Raw genomic sequence first — 15,716 nt, 5'->3', positions numbered from 1 at the left:
CTTAATCTCATTAGTTGTCAGATACCATGGCTAATCCGACGTGCAGGCTCGTGTCTGCTGTGTAATTGGGTTCAGTGCGTTTCTTCAGCAATAAAGCAGGTACTGGCCCTACAGGGAACTGAGATGCCCTTGAAGAATCCATTAACTGAGGGACAAAGGGAAGGAAACAAAGCCTCGCACAATCCTAATTATAGATGAGAAAACAAACCAGGTCTAAAGCCAATTGAACTTCCAGGCATAATGGAGTCACAGCCCGGTAACTGCCGCAGCTCTCCGAGGAATTCCATCTGCCTGTGCACCGGACGAGCAATTGTGTCTCACCTCTAACTGCGTCCAAGCGGTGCTGGGTGTTTGGTGGGCTACTGCCACCAGTGACGAACTGTGACCCTGCACACACGGGGCCCAGAAGTCAGCTGAGTCTGATCAGAGCACAGACCAACCTCTGTCACTTGAAAATAAATAAAATTTGCATACTATTATTTCCTGGAATCCCAAATGATCAGCAGTCTTGAACTATTCATCCCATAAACCTAATTCTAATTCCTTTTGAAAATAACTTGGCTTTTTTAACTTTTAGTACCTTCTTTATTTTTAGTAGGAGACATAGAGAGAGAGATTCAGAGTTGTGAAAGGGGGCTGCTGTGGAGACACAAGACAGCACAGCTTAGCTCTGGCTTATTATGCTGGTGCTGGGGATTGAACCTGGGGCCTCAGAGTGGCAACTTTGCTATCTCCCCAGCCCCTAATTCTTCTTTATTCAATCATGTCCCTTGTGTTCTGACTCCATTCTTTATATGACACTCTGCAGTCCAGTTTCATCCCTTACTGCCACTCTCCCAAGCCTCAATATCTCTACTGAAAACTGCGAAAGTGGAGCCAGGCAGTGGCTCACGTGCCAGGCTACACACATAACCACACATGGGAACGAGAGTTCAAGCCTCCAGGCCCCGCCTGAGTCTGAGCCTCTGTACGAGGCGAGATAGTAACGCAAGCCTGGCAGAGCTGCTCTGAGGATCTGACACTACTGGCGCGTGCCAGGCCCTGACGAAGGTGCGAGCAACCAGTCACAAGGAAGAAAACCATCACTTGGACTTGAACCTAAAACTCTTCTCACAGCAAAGATGCACCCAAGCAGCATGGAGACACATGGAGACCCCAAAGCCCAGGTTCACATTGCTTTTGTTTTGCAGGTGAAATTTTTCTTTTCTTTCAGGAAATGCATCTTCTACAAAGAGATGCCTTGGATGTTTGGTGTCCTCATATTTTGTAGAGGAATTATTTTTTCCCCCTAGGGCTTTATCAGGGGAGCTCAGTGTCAGTGTGACTCCAAAGTATCTGGTGGCTATTTCTCCTTCTTCTTTAGATAAATGAAAGACAGAAAAATACAGAGATATGCCACACAGTGACTCCACCGTTTTGTGGAGCTTGGTCCCTGCGGGTGTTCCCTGTGGTGGTAAAAGACTCAAGCGTAGGTCCTTCTGCATCGTAACGCGCGCTCTACTAGGTGAGTCAGCTCCCGGGCCTGGAATTGGTCAAGTTTAAGAATCAGAAATAGACAGTAGGGGGAAGAAGACAACACAGGCAGTGCTGTTGCAACAAGACTGCTTCTTATACACAGATACTGGTCCATAGGGAGTCCCTGGAAGAGTCTGGAACACACCAGGGTCACTCACTGACCAAAGCAGTTGGCAGATCAAAGAAGTGCTCTGAGAGAAAGGTAAAGGGCCAAGGCCAGTTTTAAAATTTGTCATTTCTGCAACACCTCCAACATAAGCATTATTCATGTCAGTGGCCCACAGGTGCCCTGAAAGCACACTTTGACATTCTTCTGAGGACTCGGAAAGTGACTGGAGCTTGTTGCAAGTTAAACACGTCCTAGAACTTTCCCACTCAGGATGCCCGGTGACATCTGGTCTCCCCCAGACACTTGAGATTATTCATTTATGTGTTGGTTTATTTTGTCTTGATAGGTGGTGAGAGACAGAGAGAGGTAGAGGGAGAGACGGACAACTGCAGCACTGCGCTGCTACTTGTGAAGCTTCTCCCTGGCAGCTAAGCACCAGGGGCTTGAACCCAGGTCTTTGTGCAATGACTTGTGCACTTTATCGGCTGTGCCACCACCCAGCACCCACCTGAGGTGGTTCTGAAGTACAGCCATAGAGCACCCTCCTGAAAGGAGTGTTCTAATGTATTTGTTTTACAAACGAGGCAGTTGAAGTCCACAGGGAACGGGTAGCCTAAAGCTGTCATAATTATTTGGAAGTGAACAGAACAACAGCAGTTAGAACTCTATCTTCCAGGGCCGGGCGGTGGCGCACCTGGTTGAGTGCACATGTCACAGTGCATAAGGACCGAGGTTCAAGCCCCCGGTCCCCACCTGCTGGGGGAAAGCTTCACAAGTGGTGAAGCAGGGCTGTAGGTGTCTCTCTGTCTGTCTCCCTCTTCATCTCTCCTTCCCTCTCTATTTCTGACTGTCTCTATCCAATAAATAAAGACAATACAAAAAAAATTCTTAAAACAATAAATAAAAACAACTGTATCTTCCACCCTCAGATTGGGACTCTGTCCCTCGAGCACTGAAGATGCTCTAATCATCCAAATCTATAGCAGCACGCACAGCATGCTGGGAACTAGCACCTGAGGTAGTCGTGCTGAGTCCTCACCTGAGGTGAGGGAGCCCAAGTGTGGGGGATTAGGCCTTGAATGACAGGGAAGGGGCAAAAAAGTTATGAGCCAACCTTAAGTCTGTCCCTGGTTCCCACCTGCTAACAGTTGCCAGAATCTCGGTAATCTCATAGGACATTTGTGACAGTAAGAAGGTGGCCATCATCATTCATTCTCCTTGACACATTTTATACCTTCTACTCCAGGATTAGAATTAGGACCTACAGGGATGCAGAGGTTACATAGGCTCCTGTGCTGACTATCGGCTCCAGATCAGATCGATGGGGTTTACAATTGCCAATGTTTATATACTTTTCCCATATTTGGGAGCTACTTTCTTCCCTGACCCAGATTTCTGGTCCTTTTTCCAACTGTGACACCATCCCCCCAGATAAGAGCTTAGGTCACATGCATATTAGAAGTCAGGCACAGGCAAAAACTAGTTGGGTCATGGGCCCCTTGGAATAGACCTAAAATAGACCTACTAGCTTTTTCCAAACTGGAGACCCCCAAATCTCCATCCAGAATATTCTTGCCTTTAGGTTCATGATTAGTCAACAATTTGCTCTGCTTTCTATCTTAACTCTTTTTCAGCCACCAGCTTCCAGATACCACCATGATGCCAATGGGACTTCCCAGGGCAAATGACTCCACCAATGTGTCCTAGAGCCCCACTTCCCCAGATCTCTGCCCAATTAGGGAAAGAGAGAGGCAGGCTGGGAGTATGGATTGACCTGTCAATGCCTAAGTTCAACAAGGAAGCAATTACAGAAGCCAGACCTTCCACCTTCTGCATCCCATAATGTCCCTGGGTCCGTGCTCCCAGAGGGTTAAAGAATAGGAAAGCTATCAGGGGAGGGGATGGGATATGGAGTTCCAGTGGCAGGAATTGTGTGGAATTGTACACGTCTTATCCTATGGTCTTGTCAGTGTTTCCATTTTATAAATAAAAGCTTAAAAAATAATTAGGGTAACATACACACATGCACACGCACACGCACACGCACACACACACACACATCTTTCTATTAAAGCTAATGCTTTACATTCATCTAAATTACTGGAGTTCCCTCAGCAACTTTGCAATGGATGCCAACATCAGAGCTACAGGTAATGGCCAATCTTGAGTTTTATACACTTGAAGTCCTGTGAAACTGAGAGTTAACTGCATGAAAAACAAGAGTCACACTTCACGGAGTCACCAATGGTCACATCTATAAGTCTAAGTGATGTTTAAATATCATAACGTGGCTTATTCTTGCCCATTATTGGAGGACATAAGGTTGTTTGGCCTCCATTAATGAAGCTACAAGGTTACAGATGACCTTTACGATGCAATTCAGTAACAAGCTGACGACTGTCTTCTCTCTGACTTTCACTCTGCTAATACCCCTAAGGCCAGGGTGGGCATGTAGGTGAGGAGAGACCACACCCACCTTTGACCAAACATGAGTGTGGACTTGGTCTCAGCCTCATTGAAGACGGATGGAGAGCAGCAAATCACGATGGTGGTTCTACAGTTCCCGCCCAGAGAGTCCTGAAGAATCCGAGTCATCTTGCTGTCCCGATACGGCACGTGTGTTTTCTACGTAAGAAGAGAGCAAATACTGGCTGTCCGAGCCCATTCAAAGCCAAACCACAGAGTCTAGCAACTTAGCGATGGAAACACAAGACTTAGAAACACAGGTGACATGGCAACTTGCTACCCAGCATTTCGATCCTGTCTGAGTGCAGAATCTCTGGGACTCTGGTCCAGACATTTGAATGGGCTGGATCCCAAGCAGCACCTTCACAGCCAAGATTCCCTGTGCCCTTTTTCAAATAAAATCAACCAAATAGTGGGGGAAGTGTGGCAAAGAGCACACGTGTCCTCCCCTCCTAACCCCCCCCCCCCAAAAAAGCAGCAGCTCAAACTATCACTGGCCAGAGACTGGATCACTTACAGTGCCTTCTGCCAAGGCGGAGATGACGTTTCCAAGCGCAGACAAAGATTTATTGATATTTTTCGCTTCATCAAGAACAGCTCCCTCAGCACCAGTTTTGCTGACCTATGGGGAGAGGAGAGGAAGCAGTGAGCTATACCACACAGCAAGCACACAGAAGAGAAAACCCCAACCCACAAGAGGGTGAGCGGTGGGGGGTGTGGAGCCTCTCTGGGAGAACAGGGGGAAATAAAAGAAATAAAAGTCCGCAAGGGTCACTTTGGCAAAGCCTCCCCTCCTGCCAGAGGCTGGGATTTCTTCTCTGTTGCTGTCATTTCCCCCCCAGTTAGGTTTAAGGGAGATGGCACTGGCAATGTCTCCCGGGAGGACATCCATCCAGGAAAAAGCAGGCTCCAGAGTGCCAACCCTGCCCCCTGGAGACCGTAGAGGGGGCCCAGGGGGAAGCATTCAGAGAAAATGCCTGAGCTACAGTGAGCAGACTTAGTGGGAAAGCATCCTTTACAGGGAAAGCTGTCAGTTACAAGTCCAGCCTCTGACAGGGCGGGAGCTGGAAGGATAGAGGAGAGGGCAGGTTGAGTGCACATGTTACAGTGCACAAGGAACCGGGTTCAAGCCCCTGGTCCCCATCTGCAGAAAAGAAGCTTCAGAAGTAGTGAAGCAATACAGCTGGTATTTCTTTCTAGCTCCACCCCTCTCAGTATTTCCATCAGATAAAATAAAAGGGAAAAAAGGAAAAACATAGAAGCAGGGTGGCAGGGAGGTGGCACATCTGGTTGAGTGCATATGTTATAATGTTCAAGTATCCGGGTTCAAGTCTCCAGTCTCCTCCTGCAGAGAGAAAACTTTGCCAGCAGTGAAGCAGGGTTTCAGGTCTGTCTGTCATTCTGTCTATTTCCCCTTCTTCCTAGATTCCTCTCTGCCCCTATGGAATCAATCAATAAATAACAAATATATAGATATTTTTTTCTTCTTTTTTAAAATTTTTAAAAATATTTTTCCTTTTGTTGCCCTTGTTGTTTTTATTGTTGTTGTTATTGAAGTCTTCATTGTTGGATAGGACAGAGAAAAATGGAGAGAGGAGGGGAAGACAGAGAAGGGAAGAGAAAGACAGACACCTGCAGATCTGCTTTACCGCTTGTGAAGCGACTCCCCTGCAGGTGGGGAGCCGGAGGCTAAAACTGGGATCCTTATACCAGTCCTTGCGCTTTGCGCCACATGCGCTTAACCCACTGCGCTACCGCCTGACTCCCAGATAATTTTTTTTTTCTCCAGGGTTATTGCTGGGCTCGGTGCCTGCACCATGAATCCATACTCCTGGAGGCCATTTTCCCCCCTTTTTGTTGCCCTTGTTGTTGTATCCTCGTTGCGGGTATTATTATTGCCATTATTGATGTTGTTCGTTGTTGGATAGAACAGAGAGAAATGGAGAGAGGAGGGGAAGACAGAGAGGGGGAGAGAAAGATAGACACCTGCAGACCTGCTTCACCGCCTGTGAAGCGACTCCCCTGCAGGTGGGGAGCTGGGGGCTCAAACTGGGATCCTTACGCCGGTCCCTGTGCTTTGCGCCACATGCGCTTAACCCGCTGCGCCACTGCCCGACCCCCTGGATAATATTTTTTTGATGGGAGCGACAAGAGATGGCTTCATTGTGCAGGTACCTGGCCCCAGTGATTACTCTGATGGCAATTAAAAAAAAAAAAAACAGAGAGGCAGGCAGGCAGTAAGGATGGCTGTCCCTTCCTGGACTTCCATAGCAAGGGAAAAGGGTCCAATTATCCACATGGAAGAGACACAAAAAGTCAAGAAGCTACATATTGCTTTTTCAATTTGTCTTTTTTTCTCTGCAGTCAGACAGACCGTGCATTGTCCCTCCTCTGCCGTGTTATTACTGGTAATTGTATCTTTGCAGCCTCTGCTCACGGTAGCTTACAGGTGAGAGAGTAGAAAAGAAAGAGAACTCAAAAAGATGCATTGCTCTGCTGACTGGGCAAACCATACTCAGGGAGTAGCGGCTCTGTGAAGAAGCCGTAGGTGAGGAAACAACTTTAAACAGCGCCACCATGCACAAAGCAGCAACTCCCCAGAACAAAGCTGAGTCCGTGGTCAGAGAGAGGAGTCTTCAGCTGGGAGAGAGTTCCATCTCTCAGAAATACAAGGGGGGGTGGGGGGGGATCCTGGTAAACTACACCGCAGACAAGTCACTTGTAATAACAGTCTATTTACACAGAATTGTTGATGATTTTGTGTTTGACTGTCTTTAACCACATGAAATGAGCAAGAAGGGTGCAGTCACCTTGCTTTTAAAAAGAGACCAAGAAAGTTTGAGCTGAAGAAATGTCAAGCTGCCAGCCCAAAGGAGGAATGTTATGTGGAGGTGCCGGAGAACAGACCAGAGTTCCCTCCCTCCCTCCCTCCCTCCTTACTTTTTCCCTCCTTCCCCCTCACTTTCTTTCTTTCTTCCTCCCTCCCTCCCATTCTCCCTTCCTTCCTTCCTTCCTTCCTTCCTTCCTTCCTTCCTCCCTTCCTCCTTTCTTGCCATCAGGACTATCACTGGGGCTCATGCTGGGGGCTGCACAATAACAATAAATTCATGGCTCCAGGGAGCTACCTATACCGGGTCCCCAGAAGGCTGGGATTCTGTGTTACAGAGCACTGGGCCATTGCTGCACACACGTCTAGAGCAAAGGAAGCCAGACGTTAAGAGGAATAAGAAAGGGTGCATGGCCACAGCTTGAAATGCCTCATGAAAACCATAAGCAACAAGCACAAGCACTGAAGAGACGAGAAGAGGCCTCCTCTCTAAACTGCAACCTGAGTGTTCTCTTTGCTGCATCTAGGCGCTGAGTTCTTATCTCTGGCACCCAAAGGGGAAAGGAGGCAGGCTCAGGAAGGATGAAGGAGGCATGGGGCTCTCTGCACGGGCCCAGACAGCGGGAGCACAGCCGAGCTGCTCCTGGCTGCTGGGGGCTAACCTGGAACTCAGCACCACCACTCCAAATTCCTGTTCCAGTGACAGTGCACTCACTGAGCTCCACACACGTCCTAGTGGAATTTCAGACTCCCGTCCTCCTATAGCCCTGCAGTTCTCTACTCCCAACTTTGCAAGTGTGGGCAGGGAGATGAACCAAGGGGTCATGACTTACACAAATGTTGGTGGCCATAATGGGACATACAGCCACTCAGTGGTGGGGTTCAGCACACTGGGGGCAGTAGCACTGTTCTGACTGAGTTCAGGGGGCTGACTGAGCTTCAGAGCGAGCTCTGTTGGGGACAGTCAGAACGGTGTCAGCAAGGAAGAGGCCACAACATTGTGCTTGCTCTGTGATGTCACCCTAAGGGTGTGGCAGCAGCAGTACAGAAGGAGTGGGGCTGGCGGTCTGCAGGCAGCAGGTTCTGAGACTTGCTAGGAGTAAACGGGAAGGCAAGGGATGGGGAAAGGATGCCAAGACACCAGCCTAACAAAACCAGAGAGGGGTGAGTGTCGGCATTAAGCCAGCCCCCTGCCCCATCCTGCATTGCTGATACTATGGCCTATTTACATAATCCTTGTTTGCCTGAAAGAGCCCCACCCATCCCATTGATCTATCTTCTTTCTACCTCAGACCCGCCCTGCCTGCAGGGTAACATTAATCTCACGGGTTAAAACCCTCACAACAGTTGCTAAGGAAGCTCCTACCTTCCCAGCCTGCTTTTACCTTTCTCCACCCCCTTTCCTAGCCATTTCCGTTTCCAACTTGCCACTTCCGGTTTTATCCTATAAAAACATTGGCTCTCTGATCAATCGATCCTTTTGCATTACCACGTTGCCAGGAGTTCCTGAGTCATCTATCTCCCGTGTTGCTGAGTAAGTAGCAGCCCAGGCTGAGTCCAGTCGAGTTCTCTCCAACCCAGACAGCATGCGCCCGGGAAGAGGCACCCCCACGCTAGCCCAGCAGGTAAGAGCCTGCAGCCACCCACGTGTGACACAGCAGTCCATACATCCTGCACAGAGAAGGGGTGATGCAGGGCAGGCTCTAGGCTCCAGATCTTTCTACCAGAAAAACACCTTCTGAGGCAGAACTCTACATTCTCAAGGAAGGAGCCTTTTCCTGTCCTGTCTCAGTGTGGCAAGATGTAAGGATCTCTCAGAAACCTATGCCCCTCTGGCCTGGAACAGCTGCCTCTGCCAGGCCAAGTGCACACCAGCATCTTCCCAGTGCCATCATCTGAGCACATCAGGCATAAATCAGGGCAGGCATTCAGAACACCTCCTGCCGGGGATTTTAGGCACGGTGCAGCAGAGGAAGAACAGAGGAAGGAAGGTTAAATTTAATAATGTCTTGGCACAACATCAGCAACTCTAAAAGCTCTTTAAAGCCAGGGAACAGAAAGGCCTAAAAAAAAAAAAAAATTATACCGTGGCACAGTGAAGCAAATAACAGGGGGAAATTACAGATAATGCAAATAAAGAACCAATTACCTTTTCGCTCCCGGCCAAATCAACTAGATAAAGCTTCCCGCTGAGTTTTTTTTCAGTCTCGACATTCTCTTGTTTAATATTAATCAGGAAGATACTGTGACTTCTAGAGCTGTGTTCATTCATGTCTGAAAAGGAAAATAGTTTACTGCTCCACCGAGAAGGCAAGCATTTGGGTTGCCAGCTCCTCACCTTAAAAGCACAACAATGATTAGTCAACAATTTGTTCTGCTTTATATCTTAACTCTTTTTCAGCCACCAGGTTCCAGATGCTACCATGATGCCAACCAGACTTCCCTGGACAGACAACCCCACCAATGTGTCCTGGAGCCTCACTTCCCCAGAGCCCCATCCGACTAGGGAAAGAGAGAGACAGACTGGGAGTATGGATCGACCTGTCAACGCCCATGTTCAACAGGGAAGCACTTACAGAAGCCAGACCTTCCACCTTCTGCATCCCATAATATCCCTGGGTCCATACTCCCAGAGGGATAAAGAATAGGAAAGCTATCAGGGGAGGGGATGGGATACAGAGTTCTAGTGGTGGGAATTGTGTGGAGTTGTACCCCTCTTATCCTATGGCTTTGTCAGTGTTTCCATTTTATAAATAAAAATTAAAAAAAAAAAACAAAAAAACAGCACAACAAGTCCGAGCCAGTAGGTCCATGTTTTCAAGTCAGTTCAGCCAACTCTGAAAATCATCTGGGACAATACACATGCATATGCAGGGTGTAGAGTGTCATGCAGAAAACTAAGAAACCTTACACATGTGCCAACTACTGTTATTTACTATGGACAGCAAACCACTAAACCCCCCAATTAAAAAAAAAAAAAAAGTTCATGCTCGTGGCCGGGGACTAGCTGAGCTGGCGCAGTGCAGGACGGGCAGGCCTGCGGGTCTTAGTCAGTCTCCCAGCCACACAGGTGCCGGTGCAGAGCTTGGGTTTCTACTTCTTTCTCATATGAAGCACTGTTATGCGACTTAAAATATATATATTTTTTCCAAAAATGCTCATTCTAACTAATAGACTGTAAAAAAGAAAATGCTAAGATCTTCTCTTTTGCTACATTTTAGATGGGATGTGAAGGAATTGTTTCATGTGAGATATGCCAAAAAATACGGGATGATCTCACTCATCGGTGGGAGATAAGGAAGAAAGGGGAAAGGCAGGTGCAACTTAGAAGAGCTGTGTTTTCTAGCAGAGTACCAAAGGCTCTAAAAGGAGCAGGTGGAAGGGTCTGAGAGGGCATTGGGGACCCAGCGCACAAGGTAGGGAAGGGTTATAGCTGGTAGCAGGAGTGGTGTGCAGACCATACGGAGATTAAAAAAACTGTTTTCATGTGATAATAATTGTAAGTCCTTACCCCCCACCCCCAGAGCCAAGGTAATAGTCATTACCCATCCCTCCAAAATAAATGACTTCTAAAATGCTCCTTTTAGAAAAATTCAAATGTTTGTGGTCCAGGAGGTGGCGCAATGGGTAAAGCCTTGGCCTTTCAAGCATGAGGTTTTCAGTTCAATCCCCGGCAGCACATGTACCAGAGTGATGTCTGGTTCTTTCTCTCTCTCCTCCTATCTTTCTCACTAATAAATAAATAAAATCTTCAAAAAAAAAATTCAACTGTTCTTAAATAGCAATGAAATCAATCCAGACATCTTAGTCAATGATTTAAAATTCTCTAGTTTCGCCTGGTACCACAAGCCCAACATCCCCACCAGAGCCAAACCCTCAGAAGAACTTACAGTTTCTTGTCCTACTCCTTACACCCTCACCCTTTATCATCATGGTTAGGACCAGATCACTCCTCTACATGTGTACAAATCCTGCCTTTCCCATCTTTTTATTTTAAAGATTTATTTCAGAGAGGGAGGGAGGGAGGGAGACAGACAGACAGAGAGAGAGAGAGAGAGAGAGAGAGGCCAAAACCAGAGCAACACTGACACTCTGATATGCAGATGATCAAACCTGGCTAGCACTCTCACCACTGTGCCCCTTATTCCTACTGCACATGACCTTGGATTTGCACATAAGCCGACTTCCCATGTACACTGTCACTCAGCCTCTGCCGGCCACCCCTTCTGCTTTGTGGGCACACATGTGTTTGTTCCCCATGGACGTACTTGTCACAGCCACGTGTCGGTTGGCTTTGCCTTCGTCGATCACATCCATGACTTCCTCAGGACTTGACACGAACCGCTCAGTGCATCCCTGGAAGACAGTCAATCCAGGTTCACCATCAGAAACAGAAAAGCAGCATTAAAACTGCCAGACATTTCCCCATTTCTTTGCTGGAGGTGCAGAGCAAGGGGAAACCTATAACATGATCTGTCAGTCTGTCTTCTGTCTGTGGTTTGGATTCTGTATTATGAAGATGCTTGAACCCTGTAGCCCAGAAGGAAATCATGAAGTAGATTTTGGGTTGTCCCACATTTTGGGTTTCATAGTCAGACTCAATGACAGCAGAGGCCAGAAATAAGAAGAATCAGGAGCCGGGCAGTGGAGCACATAGCACGAAGCTCAAGGGTGTGTGCAAGGATCCCAGTTCAAGGCCCCGGCTCTCCACCTGCAGGGGGGTTTCTTCACATGCAGTGAAACAAATTTGCAGTGTCTGGCATTCTCTCTCCCTCTCTATCTCCCTCACCCATCTCCATTCCGCTCTGTCTTATCCAATAAAATGGGGAAAAATGGCTGCCAGAAGCAGTGGATTCATAGTGCAAGCGGTGAGTCACAGACATAACTCTGGAAGCAAGGAGGAAAATCAGTGACGGGGGCTGGGGAGGTGCCTCTGCCAGTGAAGCAGTAGCAGCCATACAGGCCTCAGGCCTTGGACCTGATCCCTGGAACCACTGGCACCAAGAACAGTGCCAGCAGGACTCCATAGATGGTGAAGCAATATTTTGGTCTCATTAACTAGGAAATAAGGATTTTAAAAGTGAGCTGGGAGACTGCTCAGTGATATGCACATATGAGACACTGGGCTCATTCCTAAGCAACACAGAGGAGAGAGAGAGAGAGAGAGAGAGAGAGAGAGGAGATATGGAGGGGTAGAGGAAGAGATGGAAAGGAGGGAAGGAGGGGAAAAAAGAATGAAAGGAGGGGGGAGGAAGGGAGGGAGGGTAAGAAAGAGGAAGAAGGAAGAAGTGAAAGAAAAGGAGAAATCAATGGCAGAAAAATAAGTGAATAAAACTCTGTTTTGCCTCCCATTTTTATGTATCTTACGCTGAGATGAGAGAGAGTAGAATAATAAAGCAAAAAAAAAAAAAAAAAACTTTCATGACTGAGACTCCAGGGTATCCCAGTTTCAATCCCAGGCAGCAGCATAAAGCAGAAGTGAGCGGTAAGCAGTAATCAGGCAAATTAAAAAAGAAAAGAACAAATAAGACAAAAAGACTTTCATGCCGGAGGCTCCCAGATGAAATCCCACGTTCAATCCCCAGCACCCCTGTAAGAGCTGAGCAAAGGTCTGGTGAAAGAAAAGCAAAATTAATTACAGCCAGGTAGAGAGTATAATGGTTATGGGAGAAAAAAACAAACAAACCAACAAAATCTCACATCTAAGCCTCTGAGGTTCCAATTCAATCCCTGGAACCACCATAAACCAGAGCTCTGGTTAAGAAGATAAATATATAAATAAATGTGGTTGAGTGCACATGTTACGGTGCACAAGGACCCAGGTTCAAGCCTCCAGTCCCCACCTGCAGTAGGAAAGCTTTTCAAGTGATGAAGCAATGTTGCAAGTATCTCTCTCCCTCGACATCATCCCTTTCCCTCTTGATTTCTGGCTGTCTTTATCCAATAAATAAAGATAATAAATAAATATATATATATATATATATATACATATATATATATATATATATATATATGGGCAGGGGTAGATAGCATAATGTTTATGCAAAGAGACACTCATGCCTGAGGCTCCCAAGTCCCAGGTTCAATCCCTTGCACCACCATAAACCAGAGCTGCTCAGTGCTCTGGTAAAAGTAAATAAATGAAATGAAAATAAAATATAAAAAGATTATTTACTATTTTATCGGCTGACTTTAATTACACACTTTGAAGTTCTAGTCCAGGTGACAGAGTATACGCATCTCACTGGACAGGTGGTCGGTCCTGTGTTCAAGCCCCAACACACTACAGACAGCATCAGGAGAGCTCCATGGATAACAGGTTAGCTCCATAGTATCTCTCCTTTCTTATCTGTCTCTCCCTTTCTCATTCCCCTTTTCTATCTCTCACAAAAAGAGGAGTAAAAAGTTGACCCAGGAGGGCCAGGCAGTGACACACCGGGTTAAGGGCACATAGTACGAAGCATAAGGACTTGCTCAAGGATCCTAGTTCAAGCTCCCGGCTCCCCACCTGCAGGGAGGGGTCACTTCACAAGCAATGAGGCAGGTCTGCAGGTGTCTATCTTTCAATCTCCCTCTCTATCTTCTCCTCTTCTCTCAATTTCTCTCTGTCCTATCAAAAAAAAAAAAAAAAAAGTTGACCCAGAGAGGTCTATTTAGTGGCATTACTTACATGCAAGAGGCCTGGGGTTCATTTCCTAGTGCCACATTTAAAAAAAAAGTCATAAAGCAGAGTACAAAATGACTGTACTCAGTAAAATTACTTTAAAGAAATTTCAATCATTTTTCTATACAATTAAAGTGAATAATACACTTCCATTCACTTCTGCAACTCATCCTTCATTACACATCTGTAATATACAACCAAAAAATAAATAAATAAATGTCTATTTTCTACAAGATGAATACTAAGTACAAGGAAAATTATTAAATATCTCTATGCTCCAAAGGCAATTTTTTTAACACTGAGAACCAATCTTTTGTTTTTAAATATTTATTTATTTATTTATTTATTTATTTATTCCCTTTTGTTGTCCTTGCTGCTTGTTGTAGTTATTGATGTCATCGTTGTTGGATAGGACAGAAAGAAATGGAGAGAGGAAGGGAAGACAGAGGGGGAGAGAAAGATAGACACCTGCAGACCTGCTTCACCGCCTGTGAAGGGACTCCCCTGCAGGTGGGGACCCAGGGGCTCGAACCTGGATCCTTACACCTGTCCTTGTGCTTCACGCCACCCACGTGTGCTTAACCCTCTGTGCTACCGCCCGACTCCCTCAAAGGCAATTTTTTTTTTTGGCCACCTTATTTAATGATGAAGACAGCAGTGATCACAGAGAAATCGGTTGGCTGCGTCATCAAACAAGTTTCTTCTCACCTTTACGTATGGTACTCTGTTCTTATCTTCGTGAACTGCCAGGTTTGTCTTGGATACTACAAAGGTGATAATGAGGACATGCAAAAAAGAAAAGTTAGTGACTTTACATGGGGGGGCGGGGGAGCATTGAAGGATTACACCCATAGGGAGGTCTAATCTTTCAGATCAGGTGCAAAATGCAAGCCTGTGTCTTGGCAGGAAATAAAGCACAACCACAAGACACCTCCGCAAATTCTCATTATTTCCCGGGGCGGGCAGGAGCACTGGGAACCATTTCACCCTCCCTGGACTGTAGCTGCAGAAGAGTGAAGGGACAAATATTTCAGTTACTCACCATCCAGTAAGTCCCGGATTTTGTCCAAGTAGATCTCAAAATAGGACACCTGGTTTAAAAAAAAAAAATTGACTGTGAATCAAGTGTTATGCTTCATGTCAACAACATCATTACTCTCTGGAGGGAGAGCACATGATTAGGCAAAACACATGTTCTTCAATTTTTTATTATTTTATTTGATAGAGGCAGTCAGATATCCAGAAGGAAGGGGGTGATAGAGAAAGAGAGAGAGACAGAGCCCACGTGGTGGCACACCTGGTTGAGTGCACATGTTAAAATATGAAAGGATCCAGGTTCGAACCCCCAGCCCCCACCTGCGGGGGGACAGTTACACAAGTGGTGAAGCAGGGCTGCAGGTGTTTCTCTGTCTTTCTTCCTCTCTATCTCCCCCTTCCTCTCAATTTCTGGCTGTCTCTATCCAATAAATAAATAAAGATGGGAGCTGGGTGGTAGCACAGCGGGTTAAGTGCACAAGGTGTGAAGTGCAAAGACTGGTGTAAGGATCTCGGTTCAAGTTCCGGCTCCCCACCTGCAGGGGAGTCGCTTCATAAGCAGTAAAGCAGATCTGCTGGTGTCTATCTTTCTCTCCCTCTCTCTATCTTGCCTTCTCTCTTGATTTCTCTCTGTCCTATCCAACAGCAATGACAACAATAACAAAATAGTAACAACAATAAACAACTAGGGCAACAAAAGGGGGAAAAATAGCCTCTAGATAACCCTGGAGGCAAAATAAATAAGTAAATTAATTAATTAATTAATTTAATTTAAAAAGTTTAAAAAGAGAGAAGAAAAAAGACACTTGCAGACCTGCTTCACCACTGGTGAAGCTTTCCCCCTACAGGTAGGTATTAGGGGGTTTGAACCAGGGCCCTAGCCCACTGTAACATGTGCATTCAGCCAAGTGTGCCACCACCCAGCCCCCTCAAAATATATTTTCATGCCTGAGGCTCTGAACTTCCAGATTCAATGTCAGCTACCACCATAAGCCAGAGCTGAGGAGTGGTGGTGACTGAGGAAGACCAGGAGGGGGAGTGGGAGGGGAAGGGGCTTCGTGCGTATAGCTGAGAAGAGTAAGAAACATCTACATCGTGGC

The 15,716-nt window shown here is 46.5% G+C and overlaps 1 protein-coding gene across 2 annotated transcripts in view; it reads right to left on the bottom strand.

The window, feature by feature from the left end:
• Positions 1 to 15,716, bottom strand: part of KIF5C (kinesin family member 5C) — a 206,979-nt gene that overhangs the window by 90,807 nt on the left and 100,456 nt on the right. For both annotated transcript variants that reach the window (XM_007522235.3, XM_060178097.1), the window contains exons 5-10: positions 14,624 to 14,672; positions 14,290 to 14,345; positions 11,186 to 11,273; positions 9,067 to 9,191; positions 4,608 to 4,712; positions 4,101 to 4,249 (exon numbers count right to left, since the gene is read on the bottom strand). In XM_007522235.3, the coding sequence (XP_007522297.1) occupies positions 4,101 to 4,249; positions 4,608 to 4,712; positions 9,067 to 9,191; positions 11,186 to 11,273; positions 14,290 to 14,345; positions 14,624 to 14,672 (572 nt within the window). The remainder of the gene's footprint in view (positions 1 to 4,100; positions 4,250 to 4,607; positions 4,713 to 9,066; positions 9,192 to 11,185; positions 11,274 to 14,289; positions 14,346 to 14,623; positions 14,673 to 15,716) is intronic.

The sequence above is a fragment of the Erinaceus europaeus genome, chromosome 18, assembly GCF_950295315.1.
Source record: "Erinaceus europaeus chromosome 18, mEriEur2.1, whole genome shotgun sequence".
Lineage (NCBI taxonomy): Eukaryota > Metazoa > Chordata > Mammalia > Eulipotyphla > Erinaceidae > Erinaceus > Erinaceus europaeus.
This window is presented reverse-complemented; position numbering and strand designations above follow the sequence as displayed.